The 19042-nt window shown below is 34.5% G+C and overlaps 1 protein-coding gene across 3 annotated transcripts in view; it reads right to left on the bottom strand.

Moving 5' to 3' along the window:
- Positions 1-12273: 12273 nt before the first annotated feature.
- The window catches only part of SCN7A (sodium voltage-gated channel alpha subunit 7), a 93438-nt gene continuing 86669 nt past the window's right edge, over positions 12274-19042 (bottom strand). For all 3 annotated transcript variants that reach the window (XM_030917139.1, XM_010365297.2, XM_030917140.1), the window contains 3 exons: positions 17774-17878; positions 17222-17492; positions 12274-14219 (listed from right to left, as the gene is read on the bottom strand). In XM_030917139.1, coding sequence (XP_030772999.1) covers positions 13153-14219; positions 17222-17492; positions 17774-17878 — 1443 coding nt within the window. In that variant the 3' untranslated portion in view covers positions 12274-13152. The remainder of the gene's footprint in view (positions 14220-17221; positions 17493-17773; positions 17879-19042) is intronic.

Genomic DNA, 19042 nt, shown 5'->3' with positions numbered 1-19042 from the left:
CTAATCCATCCTAAACAGAAACAGAAGACCCTAACTTTACTTTTAAATAACCTTAAGTAAATCTAATTTTCTCAGTGATTGCACCCCCACAATAATGACAACCCGAAATTTCATTTTTTCTCTTCAGCATTAGAATATTTAATTTTTGTGCATTAAACCAATGAAGATGAGCTGGGATAGCTAAGATATGGAAAACATAACCATAGCAGAGTAGTGATTAAATAAAACTTTCTATAATCAACAACATAGAATCTCCAGAGCACTGACATGAATAACTCTATCTTATAATCTCAGAAACAAAAATATCCCATACAATTAATATTATACAAGATTTATTAATAACAATATTCACCAAGGGAAAACAATCAATATAAAACATACAGACAACATTATAATGTCTTAGACATACCTATGAGTGTTTACTACATAATAATTCATGGTATAGTTATGATAGTATACCACATTTCCATTTTCTTGTTGATTTGTGTAAAAAGTCAAGAGGCTGATATCTCTAGTGTATGATCAGACCATGGGTGTCATCCACTCTACCCCCATCAATAACAGCAATTACACTTAGGCAATTGTGTTAATAATTTTGGCTAATTAAAGTAAAAGCATATAGACTGTTATATTGTACATCTAATACATAGTCTGTTATTGAGGGAAAAATACCCTCTATTTTCTTCATCTAAAATAATAAAAAGGTAATGTGATCATACTGGAGAACAATGATAGCTATTCCAGGAAGGTACCTGGCATCTTCTGACACTTCTTGTCATCGGTGTTAAGAAAATAGAACAGAGTGGATTCACATCCTACAATCTATTCCATCAGTGGCACATCAGCACTGAATACTACATCACAAGCACTTGTCCAATTGTAAGATGACCTCCTGATAGCTGCTTGTGCTTCTTAAATACTCTAGAGTGAAAGAATTTCTCTGGATTTTCACACTTGAGGCTTTTAAATATTCTATATTTCTGTTTAGTGATAAAATTCTGGTTATTGTTCTAATTTATGTGAGTTTTCTGTAAAAGTACTGAAGATCAGTGTAAGCTAATGCACATGCAATCAATGCCTTGCCAGGCTTTTCATCACACTTTCTTCCTGTATAGATCAATTGCTAATAAAGGTATCCAATTACTTCCCTCAGAGTGTACTTGGGAATAGCATTAAGTGAAGGAAGCTTGATATGGTCACCTGTTTATAACTGTACATTATTCACGAGATCTTTCCTGTGTGCATAAAACACTGCAGCAGCAGAGATCCCTAGCAGACCTTGACTGCAGTAGAATCTTTGTACACTGGAAGGATCCAGTGTTGTTGTTGTTGTATTTCTGTGGAAAGCAATGTGAGGACACAGAAATAATTGAAATACTTTAAATTATTTAGTAATTTAAAGGTCAAGAGAAAAGTAGACATCTTAGAGATAAATATTCATCACTTCTGTGATGTAAAAATAAAAATAAAAACAACTCATCTCCCTTAATCAAACTGATATTACTCTCATGGAATCTTGCGTGTCCTAAATATGTCGGTGCTCCAACTTGGCCTAAAAAGGTTCACTCAGTTGAGAAAACAAATCGTTTTCCTGACCAGAACTGTCAACCATGATTGCTAGAACAATTAAAAAGAAATATTTGTTAAGCAAACCAAGGGGGCTCTTTCACATATGAAACAAGGTGGAATACTCAATGATCAAAAAGCCATTCCTGCTTCACATTGCACTGTGTCATGGGATCATGACACATTCCTTCCTGTTCGTTTTTGTTTAGGAATCTTGGAGAGATTTCTACTAAGCAAAAGAAGTAAAAGTCAGTGTAGGATTAGCAACTACTGCTTATAATACCTATACTGTTAATTAAGAGTCAATTATAATGGGATATTATGTTAGACAGCTATACTACCTGTTAACACTGTGAAATTACATTCAGGTTTAGGTTTCAGATAGTGTAATCATCTTAATGATGATATCTAGTTAGAAAATAACGTTTTATTCCTTCTAAAGCTCCTATTTATTTATTTATTTATTTATTGAGACAGAGTCTCGCTCTGTCACCCAGGCTGGAGTACGGTGGCACGATCTCGGCTCACTGCAACTTCCACCGCCCATATTCAAGCAATTCTCCTCCCTCAGCCTCCTGAGTAGCTGGGATTACAGGTGTGCACCACCACACCCAGCTAATTTTTATATTTTTAGTATAGACGGGGTTTTACCATATTGGTTAGTCTGTTCTCGAACTCCTGACCTCGTGATCTGCTCACTTTGGCCTCCCAAAGTTCTGAGATTACAGGCATGAACCAACGTGCCTGGCTAAAGCTCCAATTTATTAAGAAAAATATTGAAGACTTTCAATCACTGTGTGTGTCCTGAATTGTTTGCAATTTTGCTCCTCAGAGTGACAGAGCATGGCACTCATTTTTATGAGTAATTCTACTGTGGTTCCAAGCTTGTGCGACATACTCAACAAAATACAAGAATCATAGTATGCACCCTATAATAGTTTCCTTCTTTCTTTTCCTTCCTTCCTTCCTTCTTTCCTTCCTTCCTTCCTCTTTCCTTCATCTTTCTTTTTTTCTCTCTTCATCTTGATTTTAATGAAGAGAAATAAGATTTAAGCTTACTCTGGGGAACACTACTATAGGAGATAAAATTTGAGTTATTTCAGTTTCTAAACCTACTAAAGGCCAAAAGTTCAGCTGATGCATGAACCAGGGATATGCATCATTATTGTATGCATTGTAGAAAGAAGAAGTCACACTCCAAGGAGACCATCTGAAGAAAAGTAAACAAAGGGGCCTGTGAATACTGTAGGCAAGGTTTAAGAGGAAACCAAAGGATTCTGCTTCTAAGACTGAAGGGACAAGAAGGGAATAGTTACCAAAAATTGCCCTAGAGATTAGATGTAGATGTAAGAAACATTTACAGAAATTATGGCCATAGGTAAAGAATGGAAGCTACACGGAGTGACTAGGGAGGGAGAAAACACTTGGTCTGGTGCTTCCCATTGGTCAAACTCAACCAGAAGCCAGAGGTCAAGAGAACCCATGGAAACAGCTCTTGTGAGTGAGTCTCTAAGAGCTGAGGGCAAGGAGAAGAAGGGTAAAGAGTAGTTCTGGCAGGGCAAAAGGAAGATATCCAGTACAGATGATAAACTGTTACAAATATACTACTCTGACAAATTTCATTTATTCTTCAATCAATGTTGTTTAGTAGTGCTTCCTAAGATGATGAAAATGTAATAAATTTGTGCTGTCAAATATGGTGGACCCTAGATACAGGCTTTTATTGAATACTTGAAATGTGGCTAGTGTGATTTAGAAACTGAAGTTTTAATTTTATTTGCTAATTAATTTAAATTTGAATAGTCACATGTGAGTAGTAGCTACCAGTACAGATCTAGGTAACTGTATCTTAAATTTTACTCTGCAGTACAATCAGTTGAAGGGCTTGCTAACACAAGCCCCACTCCCATAATTTCTGGTTCTGTGGTAGGGTCACTGAATATGCATTTCTGAAAAGTTTCCAGACACATCATATTAAAATGTTGAAAATTAAAGGCAGAAAAATCTGGAATGCAGCCAGAGAGCGATGATGCAGCCAGAGAGAGATGATGGTGTTAGAAATAGCTGATTTATATTTTCATTAAACTCCATATTGACTTAAAGTATACATACAGAGTTGCAAATTGACACTGAAATTCAATCATAACACATAGGTAAAACCGAACCACAATACACTGATGTCAAGAAATGGTTCTAAATAAGAAACACAGTAATATGAAATTGTAAAGCAAGAATGAGAAACATTAGCCCCCCAAATCCTATATACAACATAGATGTACTATTTAAAAAGAATCCTCTTAGTTAACTACAATTTTCAATTGTGAATGTGCACCCACGGAGAGTAGTTTTTTTTTTTTTGTTTTTTTTTTTGTTTGTTTGTTTTTTTTTTTTAGGATTCAAGATGTACATGTGCTTCTTTGTTACATGGATATTAGATGAGTAGTGGTGAGGTTTAGGCTTATAATGTACCCATCACCTCACTCAAATATTGAACATTGTACCCAATAGGTAATTTGTCAACCCTCAGCTCCCTCCCACCTTCTTCGCTTTGGACTCCCTAGAGTCCATTATCCCACTTATAAGTGAGAATATAAGATATTTTACATTCTCTAGCAGACATAATCCTTAAAGACTGGCTGAATAGAATTCTTCTAACAGAAAAGATGAATAAAAGAAGAGATCATGGAGCATCAGGAAGGAAGAAGTAATAATACAAAAAGCAGAAATATAGGTCATACAATGAGCTTTGTAAGTGATGTTTGATGACTGGAACAAAATTATAGCATAATCTCATTCTCATGATGATATTATAAAAATGGGGAAGAAAAGGGAAGGTTAAAATAGTAATACAAGTAGACTCATAAAGAGATAGATAGATAGTGAGAGAGACAAATAGATACAGGAATACTCAGAACAACCACTATCAAAAATGATACACTCAAAATCACTATAATTAAATCAGATGAAATTCTAAAATATGTTCCAGGAACATGCAGGAAGAAGAGAAAAGAGAAACAGAGGTCTGAGTCCAGAGAAAACAAATAGGAAAGAACTAATAAATGGCAATCTTAAGTACTGGCATATCAATAATTGCCTCAAGTGTAAGAGTTCCAAATACATCAACAAAAAAATAGATAAAAAATATACCTCAGCTAAAGGCTGCTTACAAGAAACTCCCTTCAAATTCAATGACATATATAGGTTGAAAGTAAAATGGTGGGAAAAAAAATTGCTATGCAAACCTTAATTAAAAAAAAACAAAATGGGCTATATTGTTATCTGATAAAGTTGATCTCAGAGAAAGAAAATTATTAAATACAAAAATGGACACACATAATGACAAAAAGCAAGCTATTAGGAAGAAATAACAGTCATCTATATATGCATCAAACAACAGAGTTTCAAAATACATGTAAGAAAATCTGAGAGTGCTGAAAGGAGAAACAGAAAAATTCATAATTGTAGCTGGGGATTTCAACAGCTCCTTTTCAGGAACTGATAAAAACACCAGACAGAAAATCAACAAAGATTCTATATCCCGATTATCTGAACAACACAATCAGCGAACAGGATCTAACAAACATATATGCAACACTTCATCCAACAATTGCAGAATACACATTTTCTCCAAGTGTCCATGAAGCAATTACTAAGATAGACCATGAAGCAATTACTAAGATAGACCATATCCAGGGTCATAAAACAAACTCAATAAATTCAAAATAATTAAAGTCATATATAGTGTATTCTCTGACCACAAAGGATTAAAATTATAAATTAATTACATAAAACAAAGGAATATCTCCAAATCTGTAGAAATTAAACAGCACATTTCTAAATCCATGGGCCTAAGAGAAAGCCTTATTGGAAATTAAGGAATACATAGGGCCTAAGATGAAGCCTTAAAGGAAATTTTTAAGATACACAGAACTGAATAAAAAAAATTATAACATATCAAAATATGTAAAATGCCACTAAATAGTGTCAAGGAGAAAACTTTTAATCTTAAAGGGCATATTGGCTATGAATAAATGTCTCAAAAAACCCTTAATTCCCTAACTCAAGAAATTATAAAGAACAAAATAAATATAAAGCAAGCAGAAAGAATGAAATAACAAATAGGATAATCCTATAAAATAGAAAAATGGAAAACAACAGGAAAAATCAATGAAACAAAAGTCTGTTTTTTAAAAAGTTGATACAATTGATAAACCTGTAAATAAAAGTAAAATATATACCATATTAATGAATAAGGAAAAACAAGGCAAAAATACTCAAACGATTCTCAAAACCATTTGATAGGGTTTTGATGGCAACTCTATCAAAATCCCAGCTTGGCTTTTTTGTAGCAGTTAACAAGCTTATCATAAAATTTATGTAGAAACAGCCCTAGAATAACCTAACTATCTTGAAAAAAAAAAATTAGAACAAAGTTGAAGGAGTCATATCTTCTTATTTCCAAGCTTACTACACAGCTACTGCAATCTAAACAGTTTGGTGATGGAAAAAGAATAGATATATAGGTCAAAGGAATAGAGAATCCAGAAATAAACTGTTACATTTTTGGTCAATTGATTTCAACAAGAGTGTCAAGACAATTGAATGGGGAAAGAACAATATTCAACAAATGGTGCTGGGACAGCTGGATAGCAATATGCAAAAGCATAATCTTAGACTCTTTTCTCAAACCATACATACACAAAAATTAACTCAGAAGCATAAACTTAAATATAAGAGCTAAAAACACAACACTCTTAGAAGAAAACGTGGGAGTAAATCGTTGTAAGCTTGGATTAGGCAATAGTTTCTCAAATATCCTAAAAGTACAAGTAAAAGCTTGATAAATTGGACTTCAACGAAATTAAAACTTTTGTGTATCAAAGGACATAATCAAGAAAGTAAAAAGACGACTCACATAACGTGAGAAAAATATTTGCAAATCATATGTCTAATAAAGAACTGCTATCTAAAATATAGGAAGAACCCCAAATAAAAGATAGATAATCCAACTAAAAATGGGCAATGGATTTGAATAGGCATCCCTCCAAAGAAGACATACAGATATCCAGTAAACTCATGACAATGTTCTCAATATAATTAGCCATTAGCAAAGTGCAAATCAAGACTACAGTGAGAATCTACTTCATACTCAGGATTGCTGTAAACAAAAATACATATAGCAAATGTTAGCAAGAATGTGAAAAAATGACACCTACATGCATTGCTGGTGGGAATATAAAATGGTTGCAACAATTCTGAAAACCAGTAGAGCAGTTTGTCAGTAAATTAAACATAGTGGTACCAATTTTACCTCTAAGTATATAGTGAAGAGAATTGAAATAATGGATCTACCCAAAATTGTACACTAATGTTCATAGCAGCATTATTCATAATACTCAAAATGTGGAAACAATCCAAATGATGAATGGATAAATAAAATATAATATATCCACATAGTTAAATATTAATCAGCAATAAAGAGGAATGAAGTACTGATATCTGCTACAACATTTGAAATATTGTGCTAAATGACATGTACCCTAGAACTTAAAGTATAATTAAAAAAAAAAAAAGAAAAATAAAATAAAAAATAAAAAATAAAAAAAAAAATAAAAATAAATAAAAAAAAAATAAAAATATCTTCCTAATTTAATAAAACTTGCTTAATTTTGGTGAAAATACCTTATCTATGTTTAAATTACACAAACTCCTAAACATTATGTTCTTTAATTGCACAATTTGTCTGCATAGCAAAAAAGCTTAAAAGGAAATACCAGAATGGAATTGGTTTGGTCATAATCAATAGCATTCTAATGGAGAATTTAAGTACTATAATTCCCTTGAATGTAGAAGAAACCCTGGTATGAAATAAAAACTCTTTGAAGAGCAAAAAAAAAAAAAAAAAAAAAAAAAAAAAAGAAATATTGTGCTAAATGAAAGAAGCCAGTCAAAAAAAATCACATATTTACATTCCCACCAACAGTGTATAAGAAGAAAATGTGGCACATATATACCATGTAATGCTATGCAGCCATAAAAAAGAATGAGATCATGTCCTTTGCTGGGACATGATTGGAGATGGAGGCCATTACCCTTAGCAAACACAGGAGTAGAAAACTAAATACTGCGTGTTCTCACTTATAAGTAGGAGCTAAATGATGAGAACAGATGAACACATAGAGGGGAACAACACACCCTGGGGTCTATTGGAGGGTGAAAGGCGGTAGGAGGGAGAGAATCAGGAAAAATAACTAATGTGTACTAGGCTTAATATCTGGGTGATGAACTAATTTCTACAGCAAACCCCCATGACACAAGTTTACCTATGTAACAAACCTGCACTTGTACCTCTGAACTTAAAATAAAAGTTAAACAAAAAAGAAAAAAGATCACATATTATATTATTCCATTAATATGAACTGTCTAGAACAGATAAATCTATAGAGACAGAAAGTAAATTCATGGTTTTCTAGGGTTAGGTGGTGGTGGAATATGGAGTGACTCTCAACAGAGATAAAACTGTTACAAACTTGAATTGCTGTGATGCTTGTACAGCTCTGTTAATATACTAAAACCATCTAATTATATACTTTACAAGGATATGTTAATCATGTCTCAATAAATATGTTTAAAAATAATGATTGATAGACAATACGAGCAATTTAATGTATAAGATAGGCATTGCTTGGTAATTGAGAAAGCCCACTTTAAGTGTTCTCTTTTTTTTTAAATTTAGAGACAGCGTCTCACTATGTTGTCCAGGCTGGTCTTGAACTCCTGGGCTCAAGCAAGCCTCCCACTTTGGCCACCCAAAGTGCTGGGATTCCAGAAATGAGCTACTGCACCCAGTCTAAGTGTTTCTTTGAAGTCATCTCAACCTTAACACTCTTGAGTTGTCATTTTTCTTTCCCTCACATGAACACATCCTAGATTCCAACTCTACCATCTCATGCCATTTTTTGAATGCTTTTTGCATTAACATACAAGTAGAGAGACTTGGGGTTTATGGACTCTATTTTTCACACTTCTATATTTGCTGTTACTTCAGCTTAGGATGTCATTCCTCATTTTCATCATCACCTCCAACAAAATCCCATTTACTTGAACACTTAGCTCAAGATCCAGCTTTTCTGCTCAGTTCAGTAAAACTTTCCACTAGCTCTTGGTGAGAACCTCCTTTATTGGAAGGGAGTTAACAAATAGTTCCAACATGGTGTTTTGTCACACTAAGAAATGACTTTTTAAGGATAAGAGCAATCCTATTTATCTCTAAATTGTTGTGCCTAATACCTAGGAGGTGCTCAACAGATTTTCATAAAAGGACAAAATGGAGGGAGAAAATAAGGAAAAAATTGTGATAAAATTGTGTATAAATGTGGACTGCGAACTTATGGATCATTTGAAGGTGCAGACTTTCAAAGAGCCTAGACTAGAATCCAGGAGTATAGGGTTATGCCACCTGGATAGTGAGTAGAACCTGGGGCTGGAGTTGGGATAGAATTCTTTGAGCCAGTGTGTGATTATAAGTAATTGAAGACAGAAGTTTCTGTACAGATGAGGAGATGATTAAGTGTCTAACCCTGAAAGTTTTAGTTTACCAAACATAAAGATGAAAATTTCCACTTGTGAAGACTCAGTCATTCACTGGAGTTCTTTATTGACCATTATAGCTAAGAATGCAGACCAACAATTTATGGAGAGGAACAGATAACAGAAGAGAAAATTCAAAAACCAAAGAGAAAAATAAAACATGTCTGAGAAGGGATTTGAGGTGTCCAGAGTAATTCTGCTCAGATTTCCTAGCTAACCTCTGCAATAGGGATTTCATCGTCTCCTTGGCTCATATCTCTTTATCCTCCAGGATGAAGAACTATAAGCTGGATGCCCAGGTCTCATCTCTGTGGTGGACTCGTCTCCTTACAAGTGCCTCTGTGTTTAATAAAATCGCTTCTTTAATTGACAAAGTCCTCCTTTTTCTGCAGCGGCCCACTTTACTCACTTCACCTCTGATATCCAACACAGAACCCATTATTCCTGCCCATATGTGTATTACAATGTACAATCATAGTATAAAAATTATCACATATTATAACCAGCTGCATAGTTATGTTTCTCCCCAGTAGTCGGTAAGCTCTTCAGTCTCAGATATATCTTTATCTGAATAGGATCTGGGTTTACCTTTAGTATTCGGCATTCACAAAATGTTGAATTTTTCAACTTCTATGATTTTATCTCTTGTGACTTCCCTTTTTCCAGGGAATGTCTCTACTTTTAAAATTCCCTCCACCAAATGGGGAAAGTGGGACAGAGGGAGAGGGAGAGAGAGAGAGAGCAAGAGTGAGTGTGAGAGAAAACACACTAGGTTCTGTAACTGGACCTGGTTTAGAGTCCTGGCCTTTTTACTTATAAGGTCTCTGCCAAATAAAAACTTCATCACCTTTCTAAACCTAACTTTTTTCACTCATGAACTAAGAGTGATCACTTCTTCATGCATGATAAATACATAGGATAAGGCTGGGCATAGGACTGTGCTCAATAAATGGTAGCTATTACCATTATCTTTAAAACAATTTCAAGTGTATTATATTTATTAATGAAGCACAATAACATTTTTGAAGATGCAGAAATTGATAAATAGTAGTGTATCAATAAATTTAATTTCAGTATTTTCTTCCAGAAAGCAAATTCTGATAATACGAAAATATATCTAATAAAATTATCATTATAATTTTGATGAGAAGAGTGATCTTTTTATATCTTGTTAATGTGTAGGGGCCTCTGGTAAGCTTACTAAAATTTGTTTTACAAAATTATGTGATCTAAAGAGAGCACAACTGTTTCCAGTTTTAAGCCTGAATTAACAAACTTCAATGTAAAGCTTATTTTTAAAAAGTAAACTACACAAAGTTGCCAACATGATTTATCAAATTAAAAACAAACACAGCTTAATGTGGTTTACAAGTTATATTTATTATTTTCTATAGTATCTAAAAAGTAACATATTGTTAAGACTTTGTTAAAAATAACTCTTTACACAGCTTTTGGAAGCTAACTGGCAAACAAGGTTTACAAGTAAAAGACATAGTTTTCAAACTAAAATCAGTTTGTTGTCTTTATGCAGTCTACAGAAGCAAGTTATGATTCAGTTTAAGTATCTGAAGCAGTTTCTACAGTAAAGGATTCCCAAGAAATAGAAAACAGAGAAGCTTAAAGCACCAGCTGTCACATTTTCACCAAGTCAACACTGGTTCCTCACTGGTCCCCATAACATAACGGAGAGCAGGGGGATAAAGGGAAGGAACACTTAGAAAGGAAAAAAACATTCTGAAATTACATTCATTTAGGGCATCCCCTAAAGGCATCTTGGTTAGGTTATTCAATTTCTGAGGGGCAAAAAAAGATTATAATAGTTAAGGCTTGAGATCATGCATTCAGAATAAAATACAATTACTGATATATAAATTATATTGAATGTTACACAACATATTTAAAGGATGACATTTAAATCAATAATATATAAATTTTCTTTCTGAATCTTTTAGGACTTAGCAGGCTCATTGAAATCAATCTTCATACAGTCGGAATAACTTGCAGAATCTCAAACTACATTTAAGCAAACGACTATATTTATATGAATAAGTCAAAGGACAACTACTTATGTCTATATTTAAAAAATAATTTCAGGCCGGGCGTGGTGGCTCACGCGTGTAATTCCAGCACTTTGGGAGGCCGAGGGGGGTGGATCACAAGGTCAGGAGATCGAGACCATCCTGGCTAACATGGTGAAACCCCGTCTCTACTAAAAATACAAAAAATTAGCTGGGCGTGGTGGCAGGCGCCTGTAGTCCCAGCTACTCGGGAGGCTGAGGCAGGAGAATGGTGTGAACCTGGGAGCTGGAACTTGCAGTGAGTCGAGATCGCGCCACTGCACTCCAGTCTGGGAGACACAGCGAGACTCTGTCTCAAAAAAAAAAAATAATAATAATGATTTCAATAGTGAAAACTAATGTTTAGGATTTTACAGTTCTTTGAATATAAAACATTGTATAGAGTATTGATGTACATGATAAGATTAAAAACCTTGAAAATGTAAATATATAAGGGAAAATTCACTTGTACATACTACTGTTATAAAACAACAACAAATTTAAACTTTTATCTCCTAATTCATAGTTCTCATAGTTTGAGTGACCATTATCTTTCTCTAAGTTATAAAGAATTATAACGTACAGTAAAAAGTACCTTAAAGTTGCCACAACTTCCCAGTTAAGGGTCAAGACACTCTGAGAATCCCCGTACATAATGGTAGCTCTCAACTCTTCTAATTCATATTTAAACATACATTTGTCAGATCTTATATATTCAATGTTACATTAGAAATAACTGGTAAAAATACATCAATTTCATAATAAGGTAAAGCTTGGGTCTATTAACATATTATCTATTACATCATTTTAGTAAACGTACGCTTTTTTAAAAAATAGGTGTAAATGAGAAGAAAATGCAAAAAAATGTAGGCCATTGCAGGGGCCATTGAAAACAATATGCTAAGAATAGATAGGGTTCAAGGACAGTATCTCCAGTTGAACTCTTAATGAACTCCAGTAGGCGCCAAGAAGGCAGACAAATAAGGAAGAGCCTAGAGACAAGGAACTAAGCAGAAGGTTACATCTGGGTAGAGAAAGTTTGTTTTGCATTGTGTTATTTCTGCTGACGTGAGGTTTATGGAGTATAAATAAAGTGAGGCGGAGGCTCTGCGCGTGGCCGCCATGTTCTCTGTTTGTCTTTGTCTCTTGTGTCTGTTCATTCTTCACCACCCCCAGCGCGGTCCTCAATAGGCCATAACTCTCCTTTATGCTTCTTGTTTTATGAATCTGTCCTGTTCGAGAGCCAGAGCTTAGGTGGAACTAGCCAGAGATGAGAAACCAGGAGCTCGAGCACAGTGAAATCCTATTCATTCCCAGTTCCAAAATGAAAAGGAAACAAGAATATACAAAAATAAACATAGAGCTTCAACCAATCTTTTTCAAATGCAACTTTAATCAGCCCAAGAATCTCTAAGGCTGATCTCAAAGGCACTTTCTAAAAAACTGCTCTCTCCTTTCTTCCAATTGGCATTTGTCTAGGCAAGTTTATGATTTAATAGCCAGTAGCATTTCACCATCCCACATCAGGAAAGTATTTGCTTACTTGTAAGTCTTAATAGTGGTGACTTGAAGCCCATTAAATTATACATAAAATATAAAAGAAAGCCCCTGCTGCTGCTGCTGATCTCTATCACCACTTCCCTTTATTCCCTAGAAGGCACACATCATATAAGCCATATAGAGAAAACAAACATGAGATTGTCAAATGGCCACTTTAACCCGCTTTAAACTCACTGCAGCAATATTAAGGGTTCTCTGGATTTGTTAGATATAATGCTAAAAAGTGAATTGGCATGAAGTCTTGTGAATATAAGCTTAATTACCATGGGTTATAAAGAATTGATTATTATCTCTACTTTTTCTGATCTTTTATTCCTGGCTTAGGCTTTCAACATTTTTCAGATATGTGAAGAAATATGCAAAGAGGTGGTAAGTGGGATTAGATCTGGCTTTGAATAGGTGACTTTTCCTTAGCTTTGTCAAAATAGGCACCTTCTTTAGTAGCGTGAACATCTCTGTCATCATCTATTATATGAATGTGTGATGTATTTTTGTCATTTCGCCTCAAGCGGTAATTTTTATAAGCACGTTGAATGATGGTTGCTGAAACTGCCTCTTGTTTTCGTTTCAAAGTAGTCGTAATTGGCTCACATGTGATCTTAAAAGGGTTGGCTAACAAAAACCCTGATTCTATTTCTGAAAGAAGTTTCTCCATCCTCACATCTTGACCCATAACTCTCTTTGTAAAAGCAAGTAGGATATCGAGGCAATGAATTCTATCCCCAACAGCCATGGGGAGGTCCAAAGCAATGAGCTGGCCCTTGTTTGGTTTTGCCATGAAAAGAGGAGGATCAAGAGCAGCTGCAAAATCTGAAAGCTTGGTAGAGTCTATGTACTGGGTCCTATCAGGATCAAACCTTTTCCATACCTGAAAGAATTTCCTAAAATCATCTTCACTCAAGGTCTTGTTTTTCTTCTTAGAAGCAATATTTAAAAACTCCATGACAACAACAATATACATATTTACAATGATCAGCCATGATATGAGGATATAACTGACAAAATAAAAAATCCCAACAGAGGGGTTCCCACAATCTCCTCTGACTTGAGTCCCAGGGTTAATTTTATCAGGATCACAGTCAGACCATTTACTGCTGAAAATTGCATCAAGCATCCCATCCCAACCAGCAAATATTGCAACTTGAAAAAGACAGAGCATACTGCTGCCAAAGGTTTCAAAATTAGACACATCATTAATTCCAGCTTCTTTTTTAACATAGGCAAAATTGTACATTCCAAATATGGCATAGATGAACATGACCAGGAAGATGAGAAGAATGATGTTCAATAATGCTGGGAGGGACAACATCAAAGGAAGCATCAGATTATGAAACACCTTTGGTCCTTTTCCAAGACGCAGCATGTGAATGATCCGTGAGAGAAGTATCAGTTGCACAAATGAAGGAGACACAAGGTAGGATCCTACTGTCACAGGCAGACATAGTCCTGGGGGTGGGAAAAGATAAAGCAGGCTATACAATTATTCAAACACAATTGTATTTTGAGGACTATAAATTATTTTACACTTAATCGTTTTTCCCTATATTTTATTAATCCTTTATTGATCCCTTCTATTTTACTAATCATTCTCATTTAACAGTTAGTATGTTGAAAGTTTGGGTCAGCCAAACACCAACTGTATCAATGCTTAGGGTATCTAGCTAAATTTGGAAGATTATTTTTCTGTAACATAATCTAAGAGTAGTATAGATCAAGTAGTTGTGGAATTACAGATGACCTGATTCTGTAATGTAGGACAATAGTCATAATTTTTTATTGCTATTGGATCAAGAAATTTAGTTCCATGTAACCTTTATTGAATGCCCAATAAATATATCACATCAATATGCAAAGATGAATGACATGATTTCTGTCTTCGGGAACCTTATAATTTAGAAACTAGTGATAGACATTTAAAATAATTATAAGACAGAAAGACCTAATTGGTAAATACAATTACAGAAATGTCTGGCATTCCATGATTCATAGATTGTAATTTAATTTCTTTATTTCATAAATAGTACTGGGGCTCCAGGAACTTTAAATATGAGTTAATAAATAAGTCTTTTTTTTTAGAACTTTTTTGTAGCTGTGGTAGTTAGATGAGGGAAGTATGGCAGTGATTAACATAAGAACTATCAAACAAGTTAAAATTATAATTACATTAAAGACATGTTCTCTGGAAGTATTAGAGAGAATGTTGTTTATTTCGAGTTGAGAAGGTAGTGGAAGGAAGAATCCCAAGAGACTTCTAAATGATATGGTAGGTTTGTTGAATCCGGAGGAATCACGTCTCACATTTCTGTTAAACTTGGTCTCTGCCTAAGATAACATTTCTCGCTGATGTTCTATTCTATCAATACCCTATCTCTATAGTGCGTTAGTGAATCTTCTACTCTGACCCAAATTCTCATTTCCCTTCAACCTTCCAAATTCTTTCATTATGATGGAAGTATCACTAAATTGTGAATAAATTCCTCTGCATTCTCATCACTAATTTTTTAACCCAATCTCTTTTTTTGGGGGGCGGGGAAGGTTCTTTTTTTAATTTTTGTTTTCCTTTATTTCTTCTAAAAAGAAACGCCAGGATACATGTGCAGAACATGTAGGTTTGTTACATAGGGATACATGTGCCATGGTGGTTTGCTGCACCTATGGACCAGTCCTCTAAATTCCTTCCCTTCACACCCCACCCTCCAACAGGCCCTGGTGTGTGTTGTTCCCCTCTCAGTGTCCATGTGTTCCCATTGTTCAACTCCCACTTATAAGTAAGAATATGTAGTGTTTGGATTTCTGTTCCTGTTTTAGTTTACAGAGGATGATGGCTAAATCTGGCTCTATCTTGAAGCCTCTATTTCCCTTGCAACCCTCTCAAATACAGGGAGCTCATTCTTCCCCACTCCACCTTCCTCAGATTAGAAAGAAAAAACATGTATCTTTCTTTCTTTTCAATGTGATTTCTGGTCACTTTTCCTTCCTATTATCTTTATAAAGAAAGAGATTTTTGACACTGTGGATCATGCCTTTCAGGTATATCATTTCCTACCATTCCTTGGCTCTATAGTCTACTCATTCTTCATTCATATTCATTGAATACTTCAATAATTGACTCAATCTCTCTCATTTCACCTTAGCATCTACCATCAACAATCCATTTAAAAGCTACTTTCTGTCTTTGGTCTTCTCAAGTTATTATATTCTTCTCCATCATTTTACAAATCCACATTTATAATCACATTCTGGACCCAGGATACCTTGCCTTCTGAAACTTCAAATTCAAACTGCTTTCTCTCTGACTGCAATTGCTTTTCCTTCCAGTTCTCTGATGAAGTCCCCTTCAGTCTTACAGGACTCTAATTCCATCCTTCCTCAGCCTTCTTCCTATCAGCTCCCTCCTGTCTTCACGTACTTTTCTATCAGTTTTTCTGATAGTTTTTTCTTTTCTGAAACTTACGGTTTTTTTCAGTAGTTAGGTGCATTGTTTCCACTATCAACTGAATGAGTGAATATTTGGAAGCACATCTGAGCAAACAGTTTATCTACATTTTCTACTACAAAATACATAGAATAGTGCTTGATGCAGTAAACTTAAATATTGTTCCTACTCTCATGGAACTTACATCGTAATATGTGTGTTATGGGGAAGCAGACAAACATCTCTCTGCCCGAAACTCTTTGACACTAAATTCTTTGCTTGGCTATCTCATTATCTGAAAAGTCTCTAATTAGATTTCACGTCTTCCATAAAGTTTTTTCTGACCTCTACTCACTGATTAGGTGACCTCCTTCTGCTATGCTGCTGCAGCACCCTGTGCCTTCCCTACCATAACCTTAATAGCACATATTAAAGTGTACTGTTTAATTATCTATATCCTTTAATAGACTGTAAGCTATGTGTACACAGAAATTACACCTATCTTGTTTACTACTGAATTTTTTGTATATAATACAGCTTTTATTCACAAAGAGAATTATCAAGTATATTTATTAAATAAGAGAGAGATCGCCAAAGTAAAAGAAAACAAGCAACAAATTTATTAAAGCCTGAAACTCTAGTATTGTATAAGTTATAAATAGTTTTAGAGATTAGAGGGAAGGAAATAATAACAGACTTGAAAGGTTACATCATTCTAAGGCATAAAGATCTTTCTAGTGTCATCTAGAAAATTAATGTATATTACAGAATGAAGGGGTGACTAAACATTCACCTGGTGGCTTGTGATGCAAAGTCTATGTTATTAGTCCAAGAAATATTTTTGAACATCTTATCTCTATCAGGCATGGGTGGTACATGTATGAATACAAATGTGAAGCATTCCTGTTGAAAATAAAAAAAGATCCCTATCTGTTTTGCTTATTAGGAGACTATATTTCATGAGATATTTAGTGTAAGAGCTTGCTTGAATTAATATTATTATGAATAAAAATTTGACAAAAGAAAATCTCACCTGTGATGGAGAAAATAACCACCATAAAATCAAAAATGTTCCACACAATGGTGAAATAAAAACAACGGAGAGCGATGAGCTTCAGTATACATTCCATAGTATACAGCATAACAAAAATTGAGTTAATCCAGTAGAGAGCAATGTACATTTCTAGACTCTGACCTTCAGTGTCTATCATCATGGCTATTGCTTGGAAACATATAAGAACCATAACAATGACATTAAAAACTTGGCTTGTTACCAAGTCAAAAATGAATCCTTGGAGTTTGTTCTGTGGGTAAAAAAACAGGTGTAATAGTCCCATTAATAGGATACATACACATATATATGGTCTTTATACTCTACAACTTTCTTCCCGAAATAAATGAGAGTGTGAACCCAAATTTTTGCCAAACTATAACATATAGTAAAAACAAACAAACAAACAAAATGACCATGAAAAGCTTTGCTAAGGGACACAAAAATTTTGTCAAAAGCATTTGTTAAGGCTTTTAAAATAATATATAAAAAACACCTCCATTGAAGTTTCAAAAAATCTAGACATTTTCTTACTCGTGGGCGAGGTACTGGTCTTTGAGAGTCCTCATACATTAACTGCTTCAGCCTGCAGTACTGTTTTCTCTGTTTAACCGTGATAAAGATATTTGAGCCTCCCAGGTAAAGAAAGGAAAGAAAAATATATTAAAATCACACTTAATCCAAATTTTTCCTTATATTAGTATGCATTTTAAAGACTTGGCAATTATTGATTTACTCTTCTAAAAAAAGGCTTAACTGCAGTGAATGAAATCATGTTTGAACATGTCTGACTTTCTGCCCAAAAATCCATAAAAAGCACATACAGAATACATGCCGATAGTGACAGAAATTCAGTAATCTCTAAGTGCACTCTGTTAGGGAAGCGTCAACTCTATTTTCACATAGGGTTGTAGAAGAGGGCAAAGGAGAAACAGCAGGGGATATCTGGAAATATTTACTAAGAAAGGTTGAGTTCAACAGCTAAAGGAAAAGTTGGTTTGTATCTTTTAATAAGCAGAAATAAACAGAAATGATCATATGTGATCATTTTTATATGACTGTATATTGCTTTATTTTTCAAATACTATCAGAAGATTTTTTTTTACTATTATTCCAAAAGTACCTTGTGCTTGCTTCTTCATAGCATGTTTGAGGACTTATTAATTTTTGTGTTTATAGTGCTAATTTCAGTACCTTATGTAATATATGTGAAGTGAATAATGTCATGTCCTAGGAATTAGGAATTGTTACTGCTCTAAATCAGGACCTGCTCGATTAAATTGATGGCAAACTCCAATTGGAAGCCTAGAAGCAAATCTTAGTATGTTATCCTACAGGGTTGATATTCGTAGAAAGCTGAAGCATCCAATCAAAATCACATTTGATCACTCAGCTGTCTACTCCTATTTCATTGGTGGAGACTCAAGAGTGATACACAGTAGTCCCCCCTTATCTGAAGTCTCACTTTCCACAGCGTCAGTTAGCCATGGTCAACCACAGTTGGAAATTATTGCATGAAAAATCCTAAAAATAAATAGTTAATACATTTTAAATTTCATGTGGGTCTGAGTTGTGTGATGAAATCTTGTGCCATCCTGCTCTGTGGAAATTGGAATGTGAATCATCCCTTTGTCCAGCATATCCACTCAGTCTATGCCACCCACACATTAGTCACTTTGCAGCTATCTCTGTTATCGCAGCGATTATGTTCAAATAATCCTTATTTTAATTAATAATAACCCCCAAAATGGAAGAGAAGTGATGCTGGCATTCGAATATGCCAAAAGGAAGCTGCAAAGTGCT

This window comes from Rhinopithecus roxellana, chromosome 14, assembly GCF_007565055.1.
Source record: "Rhinopithecus roxellana isolate Shanxi Qingling chromosome 14, ASM756505v1, whole genome shotgun sequence".
Lineage (NCBI taxonomy): Eukaryota > Metazoa > Chordata > Mammalia > Primates > Cercopithecidae > Rhinopithecus > Rhinopithecus roxellana.
Note: the sequence above shows the minus strand (reverse complement) of the source record. Positions and strands in the feature narration are given on the sequence as shown.